This window comes from Hemiscyllium ocellatum, chromosome 3 (assembly GCF_020745735.1).
Source record: "Hemiscyllium ocellatum isolate sHemOce1 chromosome 3, sHemOce1.pat.X.cur, whole genome shotgun sequence".
NCBI classification, from domain to species: Eukaryota; Metazoa; Chordata; class Chondrichthyes; order Orectolobiformes; family Hemiscylliidae; genus Hemiscyllium; species Hemiscyllium ocellatum.
The window spans coordinates 51,746,089-51,766,562 of NC_083403.1; the positions used below are offsets into that span (position 1 = coordinate 51,746,089).

Consider the following 20,474-nt stretch of genomic DNA (forward strand, 5'->3'; position numbering starts at 1 on the left):
CAGCGTAATCACCTGATGAAGGAGCAGTGCTCTGAAAGCTAGTGCTTCCAAATTAACCTGTTGGACTATAACCTGGGGCTGTGTGCTTTTTTTTTAATTCTACTTCAATGTTAGTCTTAGTTGAGGGTTGGCTTCCCAGGTAGCGGAAATGTTTCACATTTGGGAGGATTTTTCTGTTGATCTTAATGGAGGGTTGGACCAGCCGAATTGGTAAAGGATTTGAGACTTCTTGAGGTTGATGTGGAGACCCATTCTTCAGTGTGCTTTCGAGAAGGCATTCAGAGAAGCTTGAAGATCCTTTTCCAAGGGAGCAGAGGAGACACTGTAATCTGCAGACTGAAGGTCTGCCTCAGTTTGTTCTTGGATTTCAACTGGTTAACATTGACTACAGAATGGAAGGAAAAGTTGTCAATTTTCACACCACACAATCCAGAATGGTGGTGATGTAAGAAAGGGTGGAGACAATGTTGCATCGCTGTTTGACCCCTTTACCATTGGGGAGGATCATTGCTGACATCTTGTTATGGATGAGACAAAATAGGTTGATGTATTTCACAGGACAGCTAGTATTTACAAGGGTCTCCCATAGCACTACCTGATTGACTGAGTCAAAAGCCTTGGTCAGATCGATGATGATGATGACGATGATGTAGCGTAGTTGGTGTTGTTCCTGACAACTCTCTTGGAATTACTCAGCAGTGTAAATCATGTCCATAGATGCACAGTTTGATTGGAAGCTACCCTGGCTTTCAGGAAAGATTTCCTTCGACCTAGGGAGAAGGTGCCTGGCGAGGATTTGTGCAATAATCTTCTAAGCAATGGAGAATAGGGAGATTTCATGGTAGTTCCCACAGTCCACTTTGTCTTTTTTCTTGATAGCTGGTGGTGATGTCAGCATCCCTGAGGTCAGTAAGGTTTTCTTTTTTGTTCCAGATCTTTTAAGATTAGTTGATGGAGATGATGCATAAGGTCTGTTCCTCCAAGTTTAAACATTTCTGCTGGTATCTTATTGCTTCTTCACATGTCTAATGATAGCTTCAACTTCAGCCATACTAGGTGAGAGTCCAAGATCATTTTTGAAGGGGAGTTGGGGGATTTCCTTAAACACCTCATCAGCAATTGGATTATGGTTTAGGAGTTCTTTTACATGTTCTCTTCATTGGAGGCTGGTGTTTTCTCTGTCTCGCAAAAGGGTTCCACACCTGTTTGAGGCCAAGGATATAGGGTCTATACATTATCTTGATGGCATCGAAGAAACTTCAACTTTCAAGCCTGCTGGCATGTAGTTGTAGCTTTTTCAGTCCACCACTGGATCTTGATTTCTCTAGTTCTTCTTTGTAACTTGGACTTTGCTGTTTGATGAGTTCTCCTCTTTACTTCACTGGTGATGTAGTTTTTACAGGCTTGGAGAGCCTTTTTTTTGGTTGTCAATGAGGTCTTGGATATATTGTAACGATCATCAAATCAGTCTTAGTGTTTCCTGGTCTTGTAGCTGATGGATTCTTCACAGCGTGAGATGAAGGTTGTTCTTAACTCTTTGCAGATTTGCTCCACTCCATCAGAATGAACTCTTTTGAGATTTTAGTGAAGACATTGTTCAAAGTTCACTAGTCTGCTTGGTTCTTCAAGCTGCTTAATGTTGAGCTTTTTTTCTGAACTGTTTCTTTGTCTTCAACTGCTTCTGGTGGCATTTGATGGACATCGAGGAGCAGATGAACCTGCAGTCTGTCCAACAGTCATCTGCACTGGTCATCATTTTGGTAATGAGGACACTGTTCAATTCTAAGACCAAAACAATGGCATAGTTGATCTTGCTCCTCGGATGCTGCCTGAACTGCTGTGCTTTTCCAGCACCATTCTAATCCAAAATCAGTGTTGAAATGCCTGAGTCCATGGGCAGTCAGCGCAGTTCTTCATTCAGGATGACTTTTGCTCGTTGATTATGAGGGTTCACACATTCCAGGTTATGAGATTGAGTTTGACTTTGGTTTTCAGTTCACAGGTAGATGAACACACTTGATGCGGTTTTCTTATAATACAGACAACATAATATTCATCACACTCATTTAATATACTCACTTAATAATGCACACTTCATAGCACAGAACCTGAATATTGCTAAAAATTTGTTTTGCAATGATCATAACCAACACAAGAATGCAAAATTTCAAATTATCATCATATATTTTACAAGAGAAAAGCATACTGATTGGTTAGCATGTTAATTCTTATTGGCTGAGGTATTTAATAAGAAATCAAAGAGGTTGCCAAGTTCCCAAATGATGCATAAAAGACACAAGAAAACAGAACCATGTTAAATATATGTAGCTTCTAGTGAACAAAGATGAGCTACATTATCTTAAATTGGCTTTACATGTTACTGTTAGTGCATTCAGGATTGTTCAGCGCTTTCTGAGCAATCACCGAATCACACCTTACAGCAGATGTTCGCAAGCATGGGTTGATTGATTTTGGTCTATATTCATTCCATAATGGACAACGCAAGGGACATGCAGTTCAGAACTTACTCAACCAAGTTGGGTTTGCAAAATCTAAAATGAAACGCATGCTGTTAGATGTGATTCCACAACTAGATTACTGTTGCTGAACCATCAAGCATGTCCTTATAGTTACACTAAAAAGAAATAAAGATAATCATCAAGATCATAATGTGATTCATTTATACTTGCTCAAAGTGACATCCATTCATGTCACTATGAAACTAATGTGACAGAGTTAACGTTTCAAGTCCTATGACCCTTCTTCAGAACATTCTATTCTCTGATAAAAATGGATATCCACATTAGATTCCTGCGAAATTTTAGCCCGTTCACCTAATCTATCCATATCCATTTGTACATTTCTTATTTTTTCATCTCAACATCACTGCATGCTGTATTCAGTCAGTCCTCCATTAGTGTGCATTCACTTCCCAATTTACACATATTAGCCTTCCCAAATCATCCAGCCCCTTTTGTGTTAATAAAAGAAGCAAATATATTGCACATAGAGTCATAGAGATGTACAGCTTGCAAACACTCTTTGGTCCAACTTGGCCTTGCCAATCAGATATCCCAACCCAATCTAATCCCACCTGCCAGCACCCGGCCCATATCCCTCCAAACCCTTCCTATTCATATACCCATCCAGATGCCTTTTAAATGTTGCAATTGTACCAGCTTCCAGCACCTCATTCCATACATGTACCACCCTCTGTGTGAAAAAGTTGCCCCTTAGGTCTCTTTTCTATCTTTCCTCTCTCACCTTAAACCTATGCCTTCTCGTTCTGAATTCCTCCACCCCAGGGAAAATACTTTGTCTACTTATCCTATCTATGCCCCTCATAATTTTATAAACCTCTATAAGGCCAGCCTTCAGCCTCCGACGCTCCAGGGAAAACAGCCCCAGTCTGTTCAGCCTTCCCCTATAGCTCAAATCCTCCAACCCTGGCAACATCCTTGTAAATATTTTCTGAACTCTTTCAAGTTCAACAACATCTTTCCAATAGAAAGGAGACCAGAAATGCCCGCAATATTCCAACAGTGGCCTAATCAATGTCCTGTACAGCTGCAAGACGGCCTCCAACTCCTGTTCTCAATACTCTGACCAATAAAGGAAAGCATACCAAACGCTGCCTTTACTATCCTATCTACCTGTGACTCCACTTTCAAGGAGCTATGAACCTGCACTCCAAGGTCTCTTTGTTCAGCAACACTCCCTACGACCTTATCATTAAGTATATAAGTCTGCTAAGATTTGTTTTCCCAAAATGCACTACCTTGCATTTATCTTAATTAAACTCCATCTGCCACGTCTCAGCCCATTGGCCCATCTGATCAAGATCCCTTTGTAATCTGAGGTAACCTTCTTTGCTGTCCAATACATCTCCAATTTTGGTGTCATCTGCAAACTTACTAACCATACCTCTTATGCTCACATCGAAATGAAGAGGACCCAGCACCGATTCTTGTGGCACTCCTCTGGTCACAGGCCTCCAGTCTGGAAAACAACCCTCCACCACCACCCTCTGTCTTCCACCTTTGAGCCAGTTCTGTATCCACATAGCAAATTGTCCCTGTATTTAACCTTGCTAACCAGTCTCCCATGGGGAACCTTGTCGAACACCTTACTGAAGTCCATATAGATCACATCCAACATATAGTTCCCTGGCTTGTCCTTACCACCCTTCTTAAACAGTAGCACCATGTTAGCCGACCTCTAGTCTTCCAGCACCTCACCTGTGTCTATTGATGATAGAAATATTTCAGTAAGAGACCCATCAAAACTGTTAGACACTTGCTCTAGTTAGGCCAATTTTTAGTTGATGCCTTGTGGATCTTTGTAATCCAGTGACAAATGCCTTTATGAAAACTAAATCATTTGCAACTAATGAATTTCCCTTTGCCTGCAAAATCTCACATTTCTTGAATAACCTGTTAACATTCACACCACACCTAACCTACATACATTTAACATGGATCTGTCTTCTTGTGTCTGTTAGGCATTATTTGGGAACTTGGCAACATCCTTGATTTCTCATTAAGTGCCTCAACCAATAAAAATTGACATGCTAACCAATCAGCATGGTTTTCTCTCGTAAAATATATTATTTGCATTTCACTGTGCTTTCTTTAATATTTCTAACTCACAGCAGCTGTTCAGGACTGCATAGTCTACAGTTGTTGGCTAATCCCAATTCTCTTTCTTTGAGGATTTCCAATCTCCATGATTGGAAAATGACTAAAACCTCCATTATTGTATGACTGAGTTAACCCCACACCCCCAACCTTTCCTCACCTCTCATATGTTAGTAGATGGGGGAGTGGCATCTGACATTCAAATTAGATGTTTGGAAGTGAATACTGAATGCCTTTTTACAAAACTTTGGAAAATCTGACTAACCAATTTAAAGAAAAGCTGATGCGACAAAAGTATCATAACTCAAAAAAGCATTGTAATGCTGGAAAATAGTCCTGAGTAAAAGCCTGTAATCACTGCTTCATGAAAGGTGGCTGAATTTGTATTTCCTTTACATCACTCTGCAGTGCAGGAAAATTCTGGATAAAACCTTGGTCAGAAAAAGACTCATTCTCATATGTTGAGACTTATTCTCAAATGGAAACTATATTTATGTGGAGAAGTGGAAGATATTGGATTATTTGGACACTTTCTGGATTAAGTGAGGTCTGCAAATGCTGGAGCTCAGAGCTGAAAATGTGTTGCTGGAAAAGCGCAGCAGGTCAGGCAGCATCCAAGGAACAGGACATTCGACGTTTCGGGCATAAGCCCTTCATCAGGAATCCTGATTCCTGATGAAGGGCTTATGCCTGAAACGTCGAATTTCCAGTTCCTTGGATGCTGCCTGACCTGCTGCGCTTTTCCAGCAACACATTTTCAGCACTTTCTGGATTAAACAGGGTTTCACCAAGGAACATATAATGGTATTACCATTGCTGAATCTCCCACTGTCACACTTCCACTGAAGAGCTGGATGCAGGGAGGATGTTTCCCGTAGTTGGATAGTCGAGAACCAAAGCTCACAGTCTCAGGATCTAGGGTAGTCCATTTATGACTGAGATGAGGAAATACCATTGAATAGAGAACCAACAATGATCATATTTAATGGTGGACAAGGCTTGAAGGGTTAAAGACCTACTTCTGCTCCTCATTTCTCTATGCATAAATTATTCATTTGTGTTGCATTATCTTAGTAAGGATCTGTGGAGTTGGAAAGCTAAGAGAGACAATCTGCTGCAAAAAAAGATGATCTTTCAATAATTGGTCTCTCAAGGAACCAGTCAGGAAACGATAGGAAATGATGTCACTAACATGATTATTATTTTGAAATAAACCCATCAGAAATTGAACAGCCAATACTAAGTCAATCTAAGGTTGACCATGAATGGGTTCACGCACTAATAAGACAGAGTACAGGATGTTTCTGATCATACACTGGCATTAACTGGCCTGTAAGGGCTAATAAGTGCTGTGCACAAGAAAGGAAAATTGAAGACAGAAGAAGAACCTCAACATAAAAGAACAAGAGATCTGTGCAGTGTCAACCAGTGTTACACACTGGAATCACTAAGTGGGTCAACTGAAAACTGTTGCTTTTATTAAAAATCACTTATTTTGTCCTTATATGTTTGTACTTGGAATGGATGTTGTAACGAATCTGGATTAGAAACAATTTAGATTTGTTCTTTCAAACTCAGTCTATAATTTTAATAGTTGAACTCTATTCAATGTTCTATAGATTCAGGATCAGTTCTTGCAGATTAGAGGATGTCTAATCTTGTCCCACATTTCAAGAAAGTAGGGAGAAAGAAAACAGGGAATTATAGAGCAGTTAGCCTGACCTCAGTGGTGGGAAAGATGCTGGAGTCAATTATAAAAGATGAAATGATGACTCATTTGAATAGTAGTAACGAGATAGGTCAGAGTCAGCATGGATTTATGAAGGGGAATCTGGAATGGTTTCACGACGTAACTATGAAGATGGACAAGGGAGAACCAGTGGATGCAGTGTACCTGGGCTTTCAGAAAGCCTTTGATAGATTAGTGAGCAAAATTAGGGCACATGGTATTGGGGGCAAAATACTGACTTGGATTGAAAATTGGTTGGCTGACAGGAAGCAAAGAGTAGTGCTAAACGGGTTCCTTTCGGAATGGCAGGCGGTGACCAGTGGGGTATCACAAGTTTCAGTGCTGGGACTGCAGCTGTTTACAATATACATTAATGATAGAGGTGATGGTATTAAAAGTAATATTAGCAAATTTGCTAATGACGCAAAGCTGGGTGGCATGGTGAAATGTGAGGAGGATGTTATGAGAATACAGGGTGATTCGGACAGGCTAGGTGAGTGGACAGATGCAATACAGTTGCAGTTTAATGTGGATAAATGTGTGGTTATCCACTTTGGTGGCAAGAAAAGAAGGCAGATTACTATCTAAATGGAGTCAAGTTTGATAAAGGGGAGGTACAACAAGATCTAGGTGATCTTGTACATCAGTCAATGAAAGCAAGCATGCAGGTACAGCAGGTAGTGAAGAAATCTAATGGCATGCTAGCTTTCATAACAAGAGGAATTGAGTATATGAGCAAAGAGGTCCTTCTGCAGCTGTACAGCAGCCTGGTGAGACCGCACCTGGAGTATTGTGTGCATTTTTGGTCTCCAAATTTGTGGAAGGACATTCTGGCTATTGAGGGAGTGCAGCGTAGGTTCACGCGGTCAATTCCCAGAAAGGCGGGACTATCATACGTTGAAAGATTGGAGCAACTAGGCTTGTATACACTTGAGGTTAGAATGATGAGAGAGAATCTAATTGAGATATATGAAGTTATTAAAGGATTGAACACTCTGGAAGAAGGAAGCATTTTCCGCTGATGGGTGAGTCTAGAACTAGAGGACAAAGTTTAAAAATAAGGGGTAGGCCATCTAGAACAGAGTTGAGGAGAAACTTCTTCACCCAGAGAGTGGTGGATATTTGGAATGCTCTGTCCCAGAAGGCAGTGGAGTCCAAGTCTCTGGATACTTTCAGAAAAGAGATGGATAGAGCTCTTAAAGAGCGGCACAGTGGCTAAGTGGTGAGCACTGCTGCCTCACAGCAGCAGGGAGCCGGATTCGATTCCAGCCTCGGGTGACTGTCTGTGTGGAGTTTGCACATTCTCCCCGTGTCTGCATGGGTTTCCTCCGGGTGCTCTGGTTTCCTCCCACAGTCCAAAGATGTGCAGGTTAGGTGAATTGGTCATGCTAAATTGCCCGTAGAGTTAGGTGCATCATTCAGGGGGAATGCGTCTGGGTAGGTTTCTCTTCAGAGGGTTGGTGTGGATTAGTTGGGCCAAAGGGCCTGTTTCCACACTATAGGGATGCTAAAAAAATGATAGTGGAATCAAGGGTTCTGGGGATAAGGCAGGAAAAGGATACTGATTGTGGATGATCAGCCATGATAATAATGAATGGCCTACTCCTGCACCTATTGTCTATTGTCTATTATGACAATATATTCTGAGCCAGGAGACCTGGGTTCAAGTCCCACTTGCTCCAGAGGTGTGTAATAATATCTATAAAGATTTTTTAAAAATCTATAATTATGTTTGACTTGAAAGGTTAAAGTGCAGCCCAAAATCATACAGGGCATCTTTCTTTATCCACGACCGATTAAGACCTATAAGCAGTCATTGAATGGCTTCTGAAAGACATCAACCCACCACCTCCATGATCATTTGCTTCCCTGGTAGGCATGAAAATTGGATAGTTTCCAAATCCGGAAGCTGTGGTGATATTCTATGGGTTGTGGAGGGGTTGCAGGGAGTAGTGAGGTGGGCAGGGGCATTTACCCCAATTAGCCCAATTAAGGGCAAATAGAGGCACAGATGGGGTTATGGAGGTGCCCTCTGAAAGCCACCTCACTGCTCTTAGCCCCTTTTCTCCTGATTCCCTCCTCCCAGCACCCATGAGAAAAGCGCATAAAGCACACATCTTCATGCAGTTGAATCAGACTTCAGGACTGGCCTGTGATTGGCTAACAGCTTCTGGCGATCTGGGACACCAACAGCAAGGCCTGTGATTTGTCAAATCCTACTGTTTGGTTCTTAATGAGTTGATCGCCAGGCAGTATGGTACATTTTCCCGGTGGTGGCAGGTGGCCTACTGGTTGTCACCTGACTCACTCGCTCCTTCACTTGTTTCAAAAAAAGCAGCAACTGATGTTTGTTGAATGAATGGGAAAGGATGTTGCATGAACTTTATCCTGTGGGTGTTTAAATATTTGCTTTTATGAATTATAAACCTTACAACCGGGAGAACTTCTGTTATCACTATAAGGTTATGGGATGTAAATATCTACCTTCAAATTCCTGTACTGCAGCTTGCCATTGGGGGGGGGGGGAGGGGGTGTAGGTGACATGAAGTGGTGAGGGCATTGAAAAAACTGGTTAGCATCCAGATTTGATGGCAGCTTAGTTATGGAAGTAATGTTTCCAAACATCTCTCTGTCTAGTTATGTGCTGTTTCTTAGCAAAATGACTGCACAGAATATGTTTGATTCTTGACAATACCTGAATGTTTTTTACCTCACCTTCTGAGTTGAGTGATCTTGATGTTTTCTGCAAAAAAGCTTCACCACCAATTTACACCAAAAAAGAACTCAGACCTCACTTCCGGGTTGGGGATGAATTGGGAAGTTAATGCTTCGGTTTGCAAAGAACAACATTAAAAGAATGTGTCATCCCTCCTTCAGAGAGAGGTATGTATATGCAGTCTCCTTTTAGATCTCTGCATCTTTCCAATTCTGGTCTGTTCAGCGACTCCAGGTCATTAGGTAGCCCTGTCTTCAGATATGTCGACCGGAAAGTCTGGAATTTCCTGCTTAATTTCCTCTCTGCCTCAGTAACCCTTCTTTTCTTTCAATAGTTCCTTAAAATTTACTTCTGACCAAATTTTGCTTGCTTGTCCTAATATCTCTGTAAGTGATTAAATGCCAGTTTTTACTGATTGAGGCCCGTGAAGTACTTTTGACATTTTTAGTACAATAAAAACTCGATGAAACAGAAAAAAACACAATAGAAGCACAGATTGCACTTAATTAAAACAGCAATGACACTTCAAAAATATTTCACTTTGAAGCACTTTAGATATTTTGAAATGTGCTATGTATATGCAAATTTCTATCTTTCTGATGTTATTGGGAAAATTAAAGGGAAGAAAAGATTTTGGAGACTTGCACTTCCTCCTAAATTAAGTTATCTGAAATCTTATTACTAATTTGTAGATCTCACCAACTCATTGTGTACATGTGTGTTTACATCACTTTTGTGACTTTAGTTAATGCCTCGCACCCTGCCATCACATCCCATGTTACCACCACTGACTGTAATACAAAGACAGTAGTTAGGGAGCATCAAGTTTGAACAGTTTCTGGTAAGCAACACCATACAATCAACTTTCTTGCCAATCTCTGGCAATGTGTCAACACAATCCACAGACAAATATTCAGGGCAACTTTTGTTGAATTTATGACAAATGTTTAATTTTTGCAACCAGCAGCTATTGAAATAATGAGCACGTTTTCCAAATGAAAGTGAGGTGCAATTAATAATAAAACAGACATTAATCAGGGTTGACTAACAAAACTATGCTGTGCCACCAACTCAGCACACAGTGACTTTTATTAAAACTGTTAATACCAAGACAATCCTTCCAGATTGTCTTTCCAGATTGCAACATTTAAAAGGCATCTGGATGAGTATATGGTTAGGAAGAGTTTGGAGGGATATGGGCCGGGTGCTGGCAGGTGGGACTAGATTGGGTTGGGATATCTAGTCGGCATGGATGGGTTGGAACAAAGGATCTGTTTCCTTGCTGTATATCTCAATGACTCTCTGTCTGCCACTAATATTTGTGCCTCCATTCAAATACTGTATGACTGAAATGAAACTCTTCCCCCATTGACCGACAAAACTGTGCTGTGTCATCAACTCAGCACACTGTGACTTTCACTACAACTGAACTTTTGGCTGGTGTCCAATTGGAGCTTAAACATATTATCACATTTTTCTTTTAATTGAAACAATAAAATGCTGCTTCTATAAAATACCTTCTGCCACCTGCAGCATCAACTGTTTTAACTATGCAGGTGATTTCCAGACATAGGGAGAAGCTGGGTGGAAGTGCACGTATACTTTTCACATTAGAGGTTTCATAAACAATCAGGGAATTCTAGTCCAACATAATTTCAAAAACTGTATCCTTTCAGGGTGTTGTCCACAGAAATATAATTCGATATATAAACTAACCTTTTCTCAGTATTTTTTGGAAACCACGGTTTAACCTCTTGACTTCCTTTGCCGTTTCATCCCATGATGAGCAGCACTTTTCCAGAAAGTTCCATTGTTGCTGCCCTCCATTCATATACCCACTCTGAAATTCTTTCTTCAAATTATTTAAATCATTTAAAATTATCCCATAAAATGCTATGAGTCATCATCTCTGTATATGTGCTGCAGAAGAGATAAAATGCACGAAGACTACCCTTCTTTAGATGTGAACCTTGCACTGGTTGCAATCTGATGCAAGTCTACTAAAATGTGATGATCAGTTTAACAGTCTCCTCATCACAAACACAGGAGCAAGCATCTGTTCAATACCAAGCATCTTTTCAATACCAGGCATCATCATAAATTGGTTTGCATGCTAATGGAATAAGTACAATAGCAATAAACAAATATGCTAAGCTTAAATCAGGGTAATTACCATAAGACCATAAGACATAGGAGTGGAAGTAAGGCCATTTGGCCCAGCGAGTCCACTCCGCCATTCAATCATGGCTGATGGGCATTTCAACAGAACTTAACCGACTCTCCCTGTATCCCTTAATTCCTTGTGAGATCAAAAATTTATCAATCTCTGCCTTGAAAACACCCAACGTCCCAGCCTCCTCTGCGTTCCGTGGGCAATGAATTCCACAGGCCCACGACTCTCCGGCTGAAGAAATGTCTCCTCATTTCTGTTCTAAATTGACTCCCTCTAATTCTAAAGCTGTGCGCATGGGTCCTGGTCTCCCTGCCTAATGGAAACAACGTCTCAGCGTCCACCCTTTCTAAGCCATGCATTAGCTTGTAAGTTTCTATTAGATCTCACCTCAACATTCTAATCTCTAAGTGAATACAATCCAAGAATCCTCAGCCATTCATCATTTGTTAGGCATACCATTCCAGGGATCAGCTGTGTGAATCTCTACTGGACACGCTCCAGTGTCAGTATCTCCATCCTGAGATGTGGGGCTCAAAATTGGACACAGTATTCTAAAGAGGCCTAACTAGAGTTTTATAAAGTCTCAGAAGCATGTTGCTGCTTTTATATTCCAACCCTCTTGAGATAAATGTCAACATTACATTTGCTTTCTTAATCATGGACTCAATCTGTGAATCTTTAGAGAATTCTGGACCAGCACTCCCAGGTCTCTTTGTCTTTCGGTTTTATGAATTTTCTTAACGTTTAAAAAAATAGTCCATGCCTGTATTCTTTCTTTCAAAGTGCAAGACCTCGCACTTGCTCACATTGAATTTCATCAGCCATTTCCTGGACCACCCTCCTAAACTGTCTAAATCTTTCTGCAGCTTCCCCACCTCCTCAGTACTACCTGCCTGTCTGCCTAACTTCGCATCATCGGCGAACTTCATCAGAATGCCCCCAGTCTATTCATCCAGATCATTAATATATAAAGTGAACAGCTGCATCCCCAACACTGAACCCTGGGGGACCACACTTGTCATCAGGAATGAGGGCAGTGCTGACTAGAGTGAACTGAGAAGAAGTTTAACAGCAAAAATGGTTGAGAATCATTTTAAAAGTTTAAGAAAATAATTCATGGCTCATAGAGAAGACATACTCCAGTGAGGAATACAAATTCTATAATGGGGATAAGCAAACCACAGTTAACCAGGGAAGTTAAGCATAAGAATATTTTTTCAATCTGGCAAAAATTAATGGAAAGCCAGAAGATTGGGAAAGTTTTAAAAACCAACCAAACAATGAAGAAGTGATGGAGAAAATAAACTTTGAGGGTAAACTTGCAAATAATATCAAGAACAACTGCAAAAGCTTCTTGAAATTACGTAGGTCCTTTAGAGAATTAGGCTGGCAAATAATAATGGAGAACCAGGAAATGACAAAGGAATTAAGTAAAAATTAGCATTACTATTCACATTAGAACACATTAATAGCATCCCAAAATTGCTAACTATTCAAGAGATTTAAAAAAAATGGAGGGAGAATAAATAAAATAACTATTGTGAGAGAAAAAGTGCTTGGTACACTGGGGTTGTAGATCGACAAGTCCCCTGGAAATGATGGGATGCATCCTAGGATAATGGATGCACTGGTAGTAATTTCCAGTGGGATCGTTAGTGTTAGGGAAAGTCCAAGAAGACCGAAAACTGCCAAAGTAACCCAATTTTTCAACAAGGGATAGAGACAAAAGAAAAACAGGTAACTATAAGCCAGTCAGTTCAACACTTTTTGTTGTAAAACTGTTATAGTCTATTATAAAGGGCAAAATAGCAAAGCATTTGAAAATGCATAATGTAATCAAGCCAGAGTCAACGTGATTTCACAAAGGGGAAATTATGCCTGACAAAGTGATTGCAGTTCTTTGAGGAGGTAAGAAGCACAATAGATAAAGAGGAATCAGTTGTTGTAATGTACTTGGTTCTCTAAATGGTGTTTGATAAAGTACCATATGTATGGTGTTGGATATTGAATATAGAATATAGAACGTTACAGCGCAGTACAGGCCTTTTGGCACTTAATATTGCGCTGACCTATGAAATTAATCTGATGCCCACCTAACCTGTACCATTCCATTATTATCCATACATATGTCCAATGCCCATTTAAATGCCCTCAATGTTAGCAAGTCTACTACTGTTGCAGCCAAGCCATTCCATGCCCCTACTACTCTGAGTGAAGAGACTACCTCTGATATCTGTCCTAAATCTATCATCCCTCATTTAAAGCTATATCCCCTCATGTTAGCCTTCACCACCTGAGGAAAAAGGCTGCCGCTGTCCACCCTATCGAACCGTCTGATTATCTTATATGTCTTGATTAAGTACCTCTCAACCTTCTTCTCTTCAATGAAAACAGCCTCAGTTCCTTCTGCCTTTCCACATAAGACCTTCCTTCCATACCAGGCAACATCCTAGTAAATCTCCTCTGAACCCTTTCCAAAGCTTCCACATTCTTCCTGTAATGCAGTGACCGGAACTGTACACAGTAATCCAGGTGTGGCCTTACCAGTGTCTTGTATAGCTGAAGCATGATCTCATGGCTCCAAAACCCATTCCTGATGAAGGGCTTATGCCCGAAACGTCGAATTTCCTATTCCTTGGATGCTGCCTAACCTGCTGTGCTTTAACCAGCAACACATTTTCAACTGTGATCTCCAGCATCTGCAGACCTCATTTTTTACCCCAAAACCCATTCCCCCTACCAATAAACGCTGACACAGCATATTTCTTCTTCACAACCCTACCAACCTGGGTGGCAACTTTCAGGGATTTATGTACCTGGACACTGAGATCTCTCTGTTCATCTACACTGCCAAGAATTTTACCATTAGCGCAGTTCTCTGCATTCCTATTTCTTCCGAAGAGAACTATCTCACACATTTTGCACATTAAACTCCATTTTCCCTTCTCAGCCCAGCTCTGCATCTTATCTAAGTTCCTCTGTAACCCATAACATCCTTCGGCACTATCCATAACCCTGCCTGCCTTAGTGTCATCCACACATTTACTAACCCATCCTCCTATGCCCATATCCACATCATTTATAAAAATGACAAACAGCAGTGGTCCAAAAACAAATCCTTGTGGCACACCACTGGTAACTGAGCTCCAAGGTGAACATTTCCCATCAACCACGACCTTCTGTCTGTTAAATCACCTTCAATCCCAAACCATGTGGAACCTTCTTGAACACCTTACTGAAATCCTTATACACCACATGAACCGCTTTATTTTCATCCACCTGTTTTGTCACCTTCTCGAAGAACTCAATAAGGTTAGTGAGGCATGTCCTACCCTTCACAAAACCATGTTGACTACCCTAATCAAATCATTCCTTTCTAGATTATTATAAATTCTGTCTCTTATAATCTTTTCCAACACATTAACCATAACCAAAGTAAGGTTAACCGGCCTATAATTACCAGACTTGTCCCTACTCCCCTTCTCAAACAAGGGAACAACATTTGCTATCCTCCAGTCTTCTGGCACTACTGTTGTCAACAATGATGACATAAAGATCAAAGCCAAAGGCTTTGCATTCTCCTCCCTGATTTCCCAGAGAATCCAAGGGTAAATTCCATCCGGCCCAGGGATCTTATCTATTTGTTAAGACCTCCTCTTTGTCCTATCTATTCTAGTAACCTGTATCTCAGTATTCTCACTAACATTGCCCTTTTTCAAAGTGAATACTGATGAAAAGGATTCATTAAGCACTTCCCCAATGTCTTCGGATTCCACACACAACTTCCCACTGTCTTTGATTGGCCCTAATCTTACTCGAGTTATTCTTTTATTCCTGACATACCTATAAAAGGCCTTAGTGTTTTCTTTGATCCCATTCGCCAACAACTTCTCATGTCCCCTCCTGGCTCTTCTTAGCCCTCCCTTTAGATCTTTTCTGGCTAACTTATAACTCTAAAGCACCCTAACTGAGCCTTCATGCCTCACATAAGACTTCTTCCTCTTGACAAGAGCTTCAACTTCTTTAGTAAACCATGGCTCCCTCTCTCAACAACTACCTCCCTGCCTGACAGGTAGATACCTATCAAGGACCTGCAGTATCTGCTCCTTGAATAAGCTCCATATTTCAAGTGTATCCATCCCCTGTAGTTTCCTTCCCCATCCTATGCATCCTAAATCTTGCCTAATTGCATCATCATTGCCTTTCCCCCAGAAATACCTCTTTTCCTGTGCTATATAGCTATCCCTGCCCATTGCTATTGTAAATGTAACCAAATTATGGTCACTATTTCCAAAGTGCTTACCTACCTCCAAATCTAACATCTGGCCAGGTTCATTTCCCAGCACCAAATCCAATATGGCATCACCCTTGTTTGCATGGATAGAGGATTGGCTAAATTATAGAACACAGAAAGTATGGATAAAGAGAACATTTTCAGGATGGCAATCTGTAACTCCTGCCCACTGTTAATAACAATATCTTTCAATGACATGGATGATGGAAGAAAATGTACTATCAGCAATTTGCTGCTGACACAAAAATAGGTGGGAAATCAAATAGTAAGGAACCTACAGAGGAATACTGACTGGTTAAGTGAATCAGCAAAAAATCTAACAGATGAAACATGTGGGAAAATATAAAGTTGGGCATTTTGGATTGAAGAATTTAATATTATTTAAAAAGGAAAGACCACAGAAAGCTGTAGCACAGGGGGACTTGGGGGTCCTCATACAAGATTCACGAAAAGCTAATGTCCAACTTCATTGAGTAATGGGGAAGGTAAGTGGAATGTTAGCTTTTGTTTCATGGGAATGGAGGATAAAAATAGGGATGTCTTACTAAACCGTGTAAAGTACTAGTGTGACCACACCTAGAATACTGTGAACGTTTTGGTCCCCTTATCTGAGCAAAGATATATTGATATTGGAGGCAGCACAGAGAAGCTTCGAAGTGTTTATCCCAGGTATGCAGCAATTTTCTTACAGGGAGAGGTGGAGTATGTAGGACCTGTATTAATTGCAATTTAAAAGAATAAGGGGAGACATAATTGAGATACATAATATTCTTAAGAGGCTTTACAGGACAGATGTGGAACTATTGGTTCACCTTCTGCCAAAGGCATAATCTCCGAGTAAGGAATTATCTTTTAAGACAAAGATGAGGAGTATTATTTTCTCTTAGAGGGTAGTGAATCCATAGATTTCTTTACTGCAGGCTGTGTTGTTAAGTATACTCAAAGCCGAGATAGACAGATTTTAATTTAGTAAGGGAATTAAGGGTTATGGGGAAAAGGCAGGAAAATGGAGTTGAGGGTTATCAGATCAGCCATGAATGGCAGTGTAAACTTGGTACGTCTTAAATTCTACTTCTGCTTCTATGTGTTATGGCTTTATGATATTCTGTTGAAGCTGGTGAAGTAGTGTTTTAGTCTCCATCTCTGACATTTTAGATTATCTGGTGACTAAGTAATGATTAGTAATAAAAAGAGATGGGATAGTTATGGTTTCATAAGAACATGATTAAACTGTCATATTGATAACCTTGACTAACTGCAAATGGAGAACAGCCACAGATCATTATCACTGTAATGTCAATTACTTGATACTTTTCTCATGTAATCATACAATTTTCATTATTGCATCACAGTAAATAAGTTGTTTCTTTAAATGTGCTGTACTAAAGTTTTTTTAAATGTAATAATATAACTCATTAATGCCACATAAACATGCACAGCAGAGAGCTATAAGCCTACTACAGCTAATGGCAAAAGCCATCATAAATGGTCAAAGTCTCATTTTATTCTCATTATTTAATTTTTGTACTTCTTTGTCACTAAGATTGTTTCAATCTATTCAGCTGACTGCCTCAAGCACACCCAACCAAAAATCTTTTAATGCTGGCCTTTGCCCCGGCCCTGAACTCCAATCTCTCTCTCTTTCCTCTCCGAGCTATTGACATGCCCTCTCTGACTTCATCTCATTTAGGAGATCAACCTTCTGTTGCTCAACCCTATTCCCACGAAACTGTTGAGTACCCACCTTCCCCTTCTGGTTCCAATGTTACTTCCTGAAAGCGGTTTTCTCTTTTTAGGTGTTGTACCTCTCTCCTTTAAATCTGATATCCTTGCCCCTCACCTCAGATAAACAGTCCTCTTTACTCCCAACATCTTTACAAACTACCCACCCAGCTACAACCTCCCTTTCTTCCCAAATCAATTCTCATCTTTCCCAGAACTCCATGTTTGAAGCTTCCCAATAACATTTCAATCCCTGCCTCAGGAGCAAAATGGTTCTTACCCAAGCACAAATGACAACCAATTGACTGGACAATGGTAAGGTTGCTCTCCTTATCCTGATGTAATTGTCCACATCCTTTGACAATGTTTACAACATCATTCTTCTCCAATATTATCTATCTGGGTGGGACTGTGCTCATGTGGTTCCACTCTTATTTATCTCATCGTTGTCAGAGACTCACTTGCCATCATTCACTCACCATTATCTCTGGTGCCTTCAAGGATGCATCCTTGGCCCACATCTATTTCTTGTCTATCTGTTGCTATTTGGCGCCATCATCTGAAAGCAAACTTGTATCTCACAACAGTGCTTCTTGACTCTTCCACTGTTGCTGAATTATGACTTTAATTATCTGACATCCGGTCTGGTTAAGCAGAATATGTTTCTTAGAAACTATTGAAAAACTGGGGCCACTGTTTTTGATCTCTACTCTAAACTTTATTCTCTAGCTACCAACTCCATTCCTCTCTTTGGCAACAGCTTATTGCAACCTTGGTGTCATATTTAATAGCAAGATCACAAATTTCCTGTTTGTACTATCTTTAGAACTACCTATTTCTACTTTCATAATGCACCCTCTCCTCATTCCTGATGAAGGGCTCTGGCCCGAAACATCGAATTTCCTGTTCCTTGGATGCTGCCTGACCTGCTGTGCTTTAACCAGCAACACATTTTCAGCTTCATAATATCACCCAACTTCATCCTTGTTTCAGCTTACCTGCTGCTGAAACCCTCCTTTGTGCCTCTACTTAATTATTCCAAAACAATCCACATTTTACCTTCTGTAAATGTGAGGTCATTCAAAATTCTGCTGCTTAAGGTAAATTCTCCCCTCACTTAAGGTATGGTGACCCCCAGGTTAAACCACCACATCATCTCCCACTCCCTCTCTCTAATGAGAAAGGAGCCTCTGGTCCAGGAGGTCCATGGAGACTTTATCCTATACTTTTACCCTTGGTTTCTTCACTCACAGAAAGTCTCTTTCCTCTATGACCTCCGTGCTCACCATGTACATCAGCTCGTAGTCAAGTGATGTCTTAATTTCATAGTTCTTATCCTTCATTGTTTTCAAATCCCTTCATCATCTTGCCACTCTATATCTCTGTAATCTTCTCCAGCTCCCCCATCCTGCTGATATATCATCCATATTCCTCTAATGATCATCTCGGTACATTCCCCATTTTAATTCTTCCACTATTGAAGGCTGTGCCTTTAATTGCCTAGGTCCCAAGTTCTGGAATTCTTTACCTTCATCTCACTACCTCACTTTCCTCCTTTATGGCATTCCTTAAAATGTATATCTTTGACCAAGGTTTTGGTCATCGAATCTATTATTTCCTTCGGTGGCTCAGTGTCTGTGAAACACCTTGGGACACTTCTTCATGTTGAAGGTGCTACAGAAACATCAGCTATTGTTGTTCAGTAGATCAATCACAAACTGCAGAAAATCTTACAATCAGAATTTTATCTCATCCTGACAATGTAGACACAACGTGCTTAAGTGGACAGATTATGTTTCACTAGATTTGCTGCTGAAAGGGAATCACTGACAGTGTCGTGTGTTCTTTCTGTTTTTGCAGACTCCGAGATCTTGGATTTCCTGCAGAGTGCCGATGAAGCTGGAAGCCTGCTGGACACAGGGAATGGAGTTGTGGAATCTAGCTCATTCCCAGGACTGATGCTTCCTCTCACTTGCCAGCGGTGTGGCATGGTGCTGGATGACTCTGTACAGGCAACTTGTTTGGTCGGCCAGCACTGTCCAAGATGTGTCTTTGATGGCTTGATCCATGGTTTCGGGGAGGAAGGGGAAGGAGAGGATTTAGGAGGAGAACGGAGCAGCCCAGAAAAAGGTGACAAGGTTTTCCCTTGCAAGCTGTGCACTTTTATCTCTCAGTATCCCAATCACCTGATGAGGCACATGAAAACCCATAGTGGTGAAAAACCATACAAATGCTCACAATGCCAGTACGCTTCAGCTCACCTTGACAATCTCAAGAGGCATGTCCGCATTCATACTGGTGAGAAGCCCTTCAAGTGTGATCGGTGCAATTATGCCTGTGGCAACCTGGCGAACCTGAAGAGACATGAACGCATCCACTCGGGCGACAAACCATTTAAGTGCCATATCTGCAATTACAGCTGTAACCAGAGCATGAATCTCAAACGCCACATGCTGAGGCACACTGGAGAGAAGCCGTTCAAATGTCCCCAGTGTGAGTACACCACTGGACACTGGGACAACTACAAAAGGCACCAGAAGACACATGGATGGATGGATGGATCCCAGAAGGACTTCCAGGAACAAAGACAAGAATCAGGCATGACAGGCTTGAGGAACATGGATTGATTACTCTTTGTCAGGATGTTTTGTCAACAACTGGAACCTATTATCAGTGCTTCACATATAGGTCAAAACAAATGGTTGAATTCCATTTTCATTGGACTTCTATTGTGAGGTTTTTTTTCTAAGCAAACGTCTGATTCGTACATTACCGCATGAGCCTCGGGAATACTTGACGTATAATCAAACCTGTCTCACAACATGTGCTTCTTGACAGTACGCCAAAGCATGACATCCTGCACCAAACCCTGCTCGTGTTACTAGAATCATAGAGTCATACAGCATGGAAACAGACCTTTCAGTCTAATCATTCCATGCCGATCATAATTCCAAACTAAACCAGCCCCGTATCCCTCCAAACATTTCTTATTCATGAACTTATCGAAATGTCTTTTAAACATTGTAACTGTATCCACATACTCCACTTCCTCTGGAAGTTCATTTCACACACGAACCACACACTCTTTGTAAAACAAAACTGCATCCAATGTCTTTTTAAAATCTTTCTCCTCTCACCTTAAAAATATCCCCCCCAGTCTTGAAATCCCCTACCTTAGGGAAAAGACATCTGCCATTCACCTT

The 20,474-nt window shown here is 40.8% G+C and overlaps 1 protein-coding gene across 1 annotated transcript in view; it reads left to right on the plus strand.

Moving 5' to 3' along the window:
* Positions 1–19,919, plus strand: part of LOC132835298 (zinc finger protein 729-like) — a 97,554-nt gene extending 77,635 nt beyond the window's left edge. Inside the window, exon 4 of the mRNA XM_060854724.1 lies at positions 19,132–19,919. Coding sequence (XP_060710707.1) covers positions 19,132–19,898 — 767 coding nt within the window. The 3' untranslated portion in view covers positions 19,899–19,919. The remainder of the gene's footprint in view (positions 1–19,131) is intronic.
* The last annotated feature ends 555 nt before the right edge of the window (positions 19,920–20,474 follow it).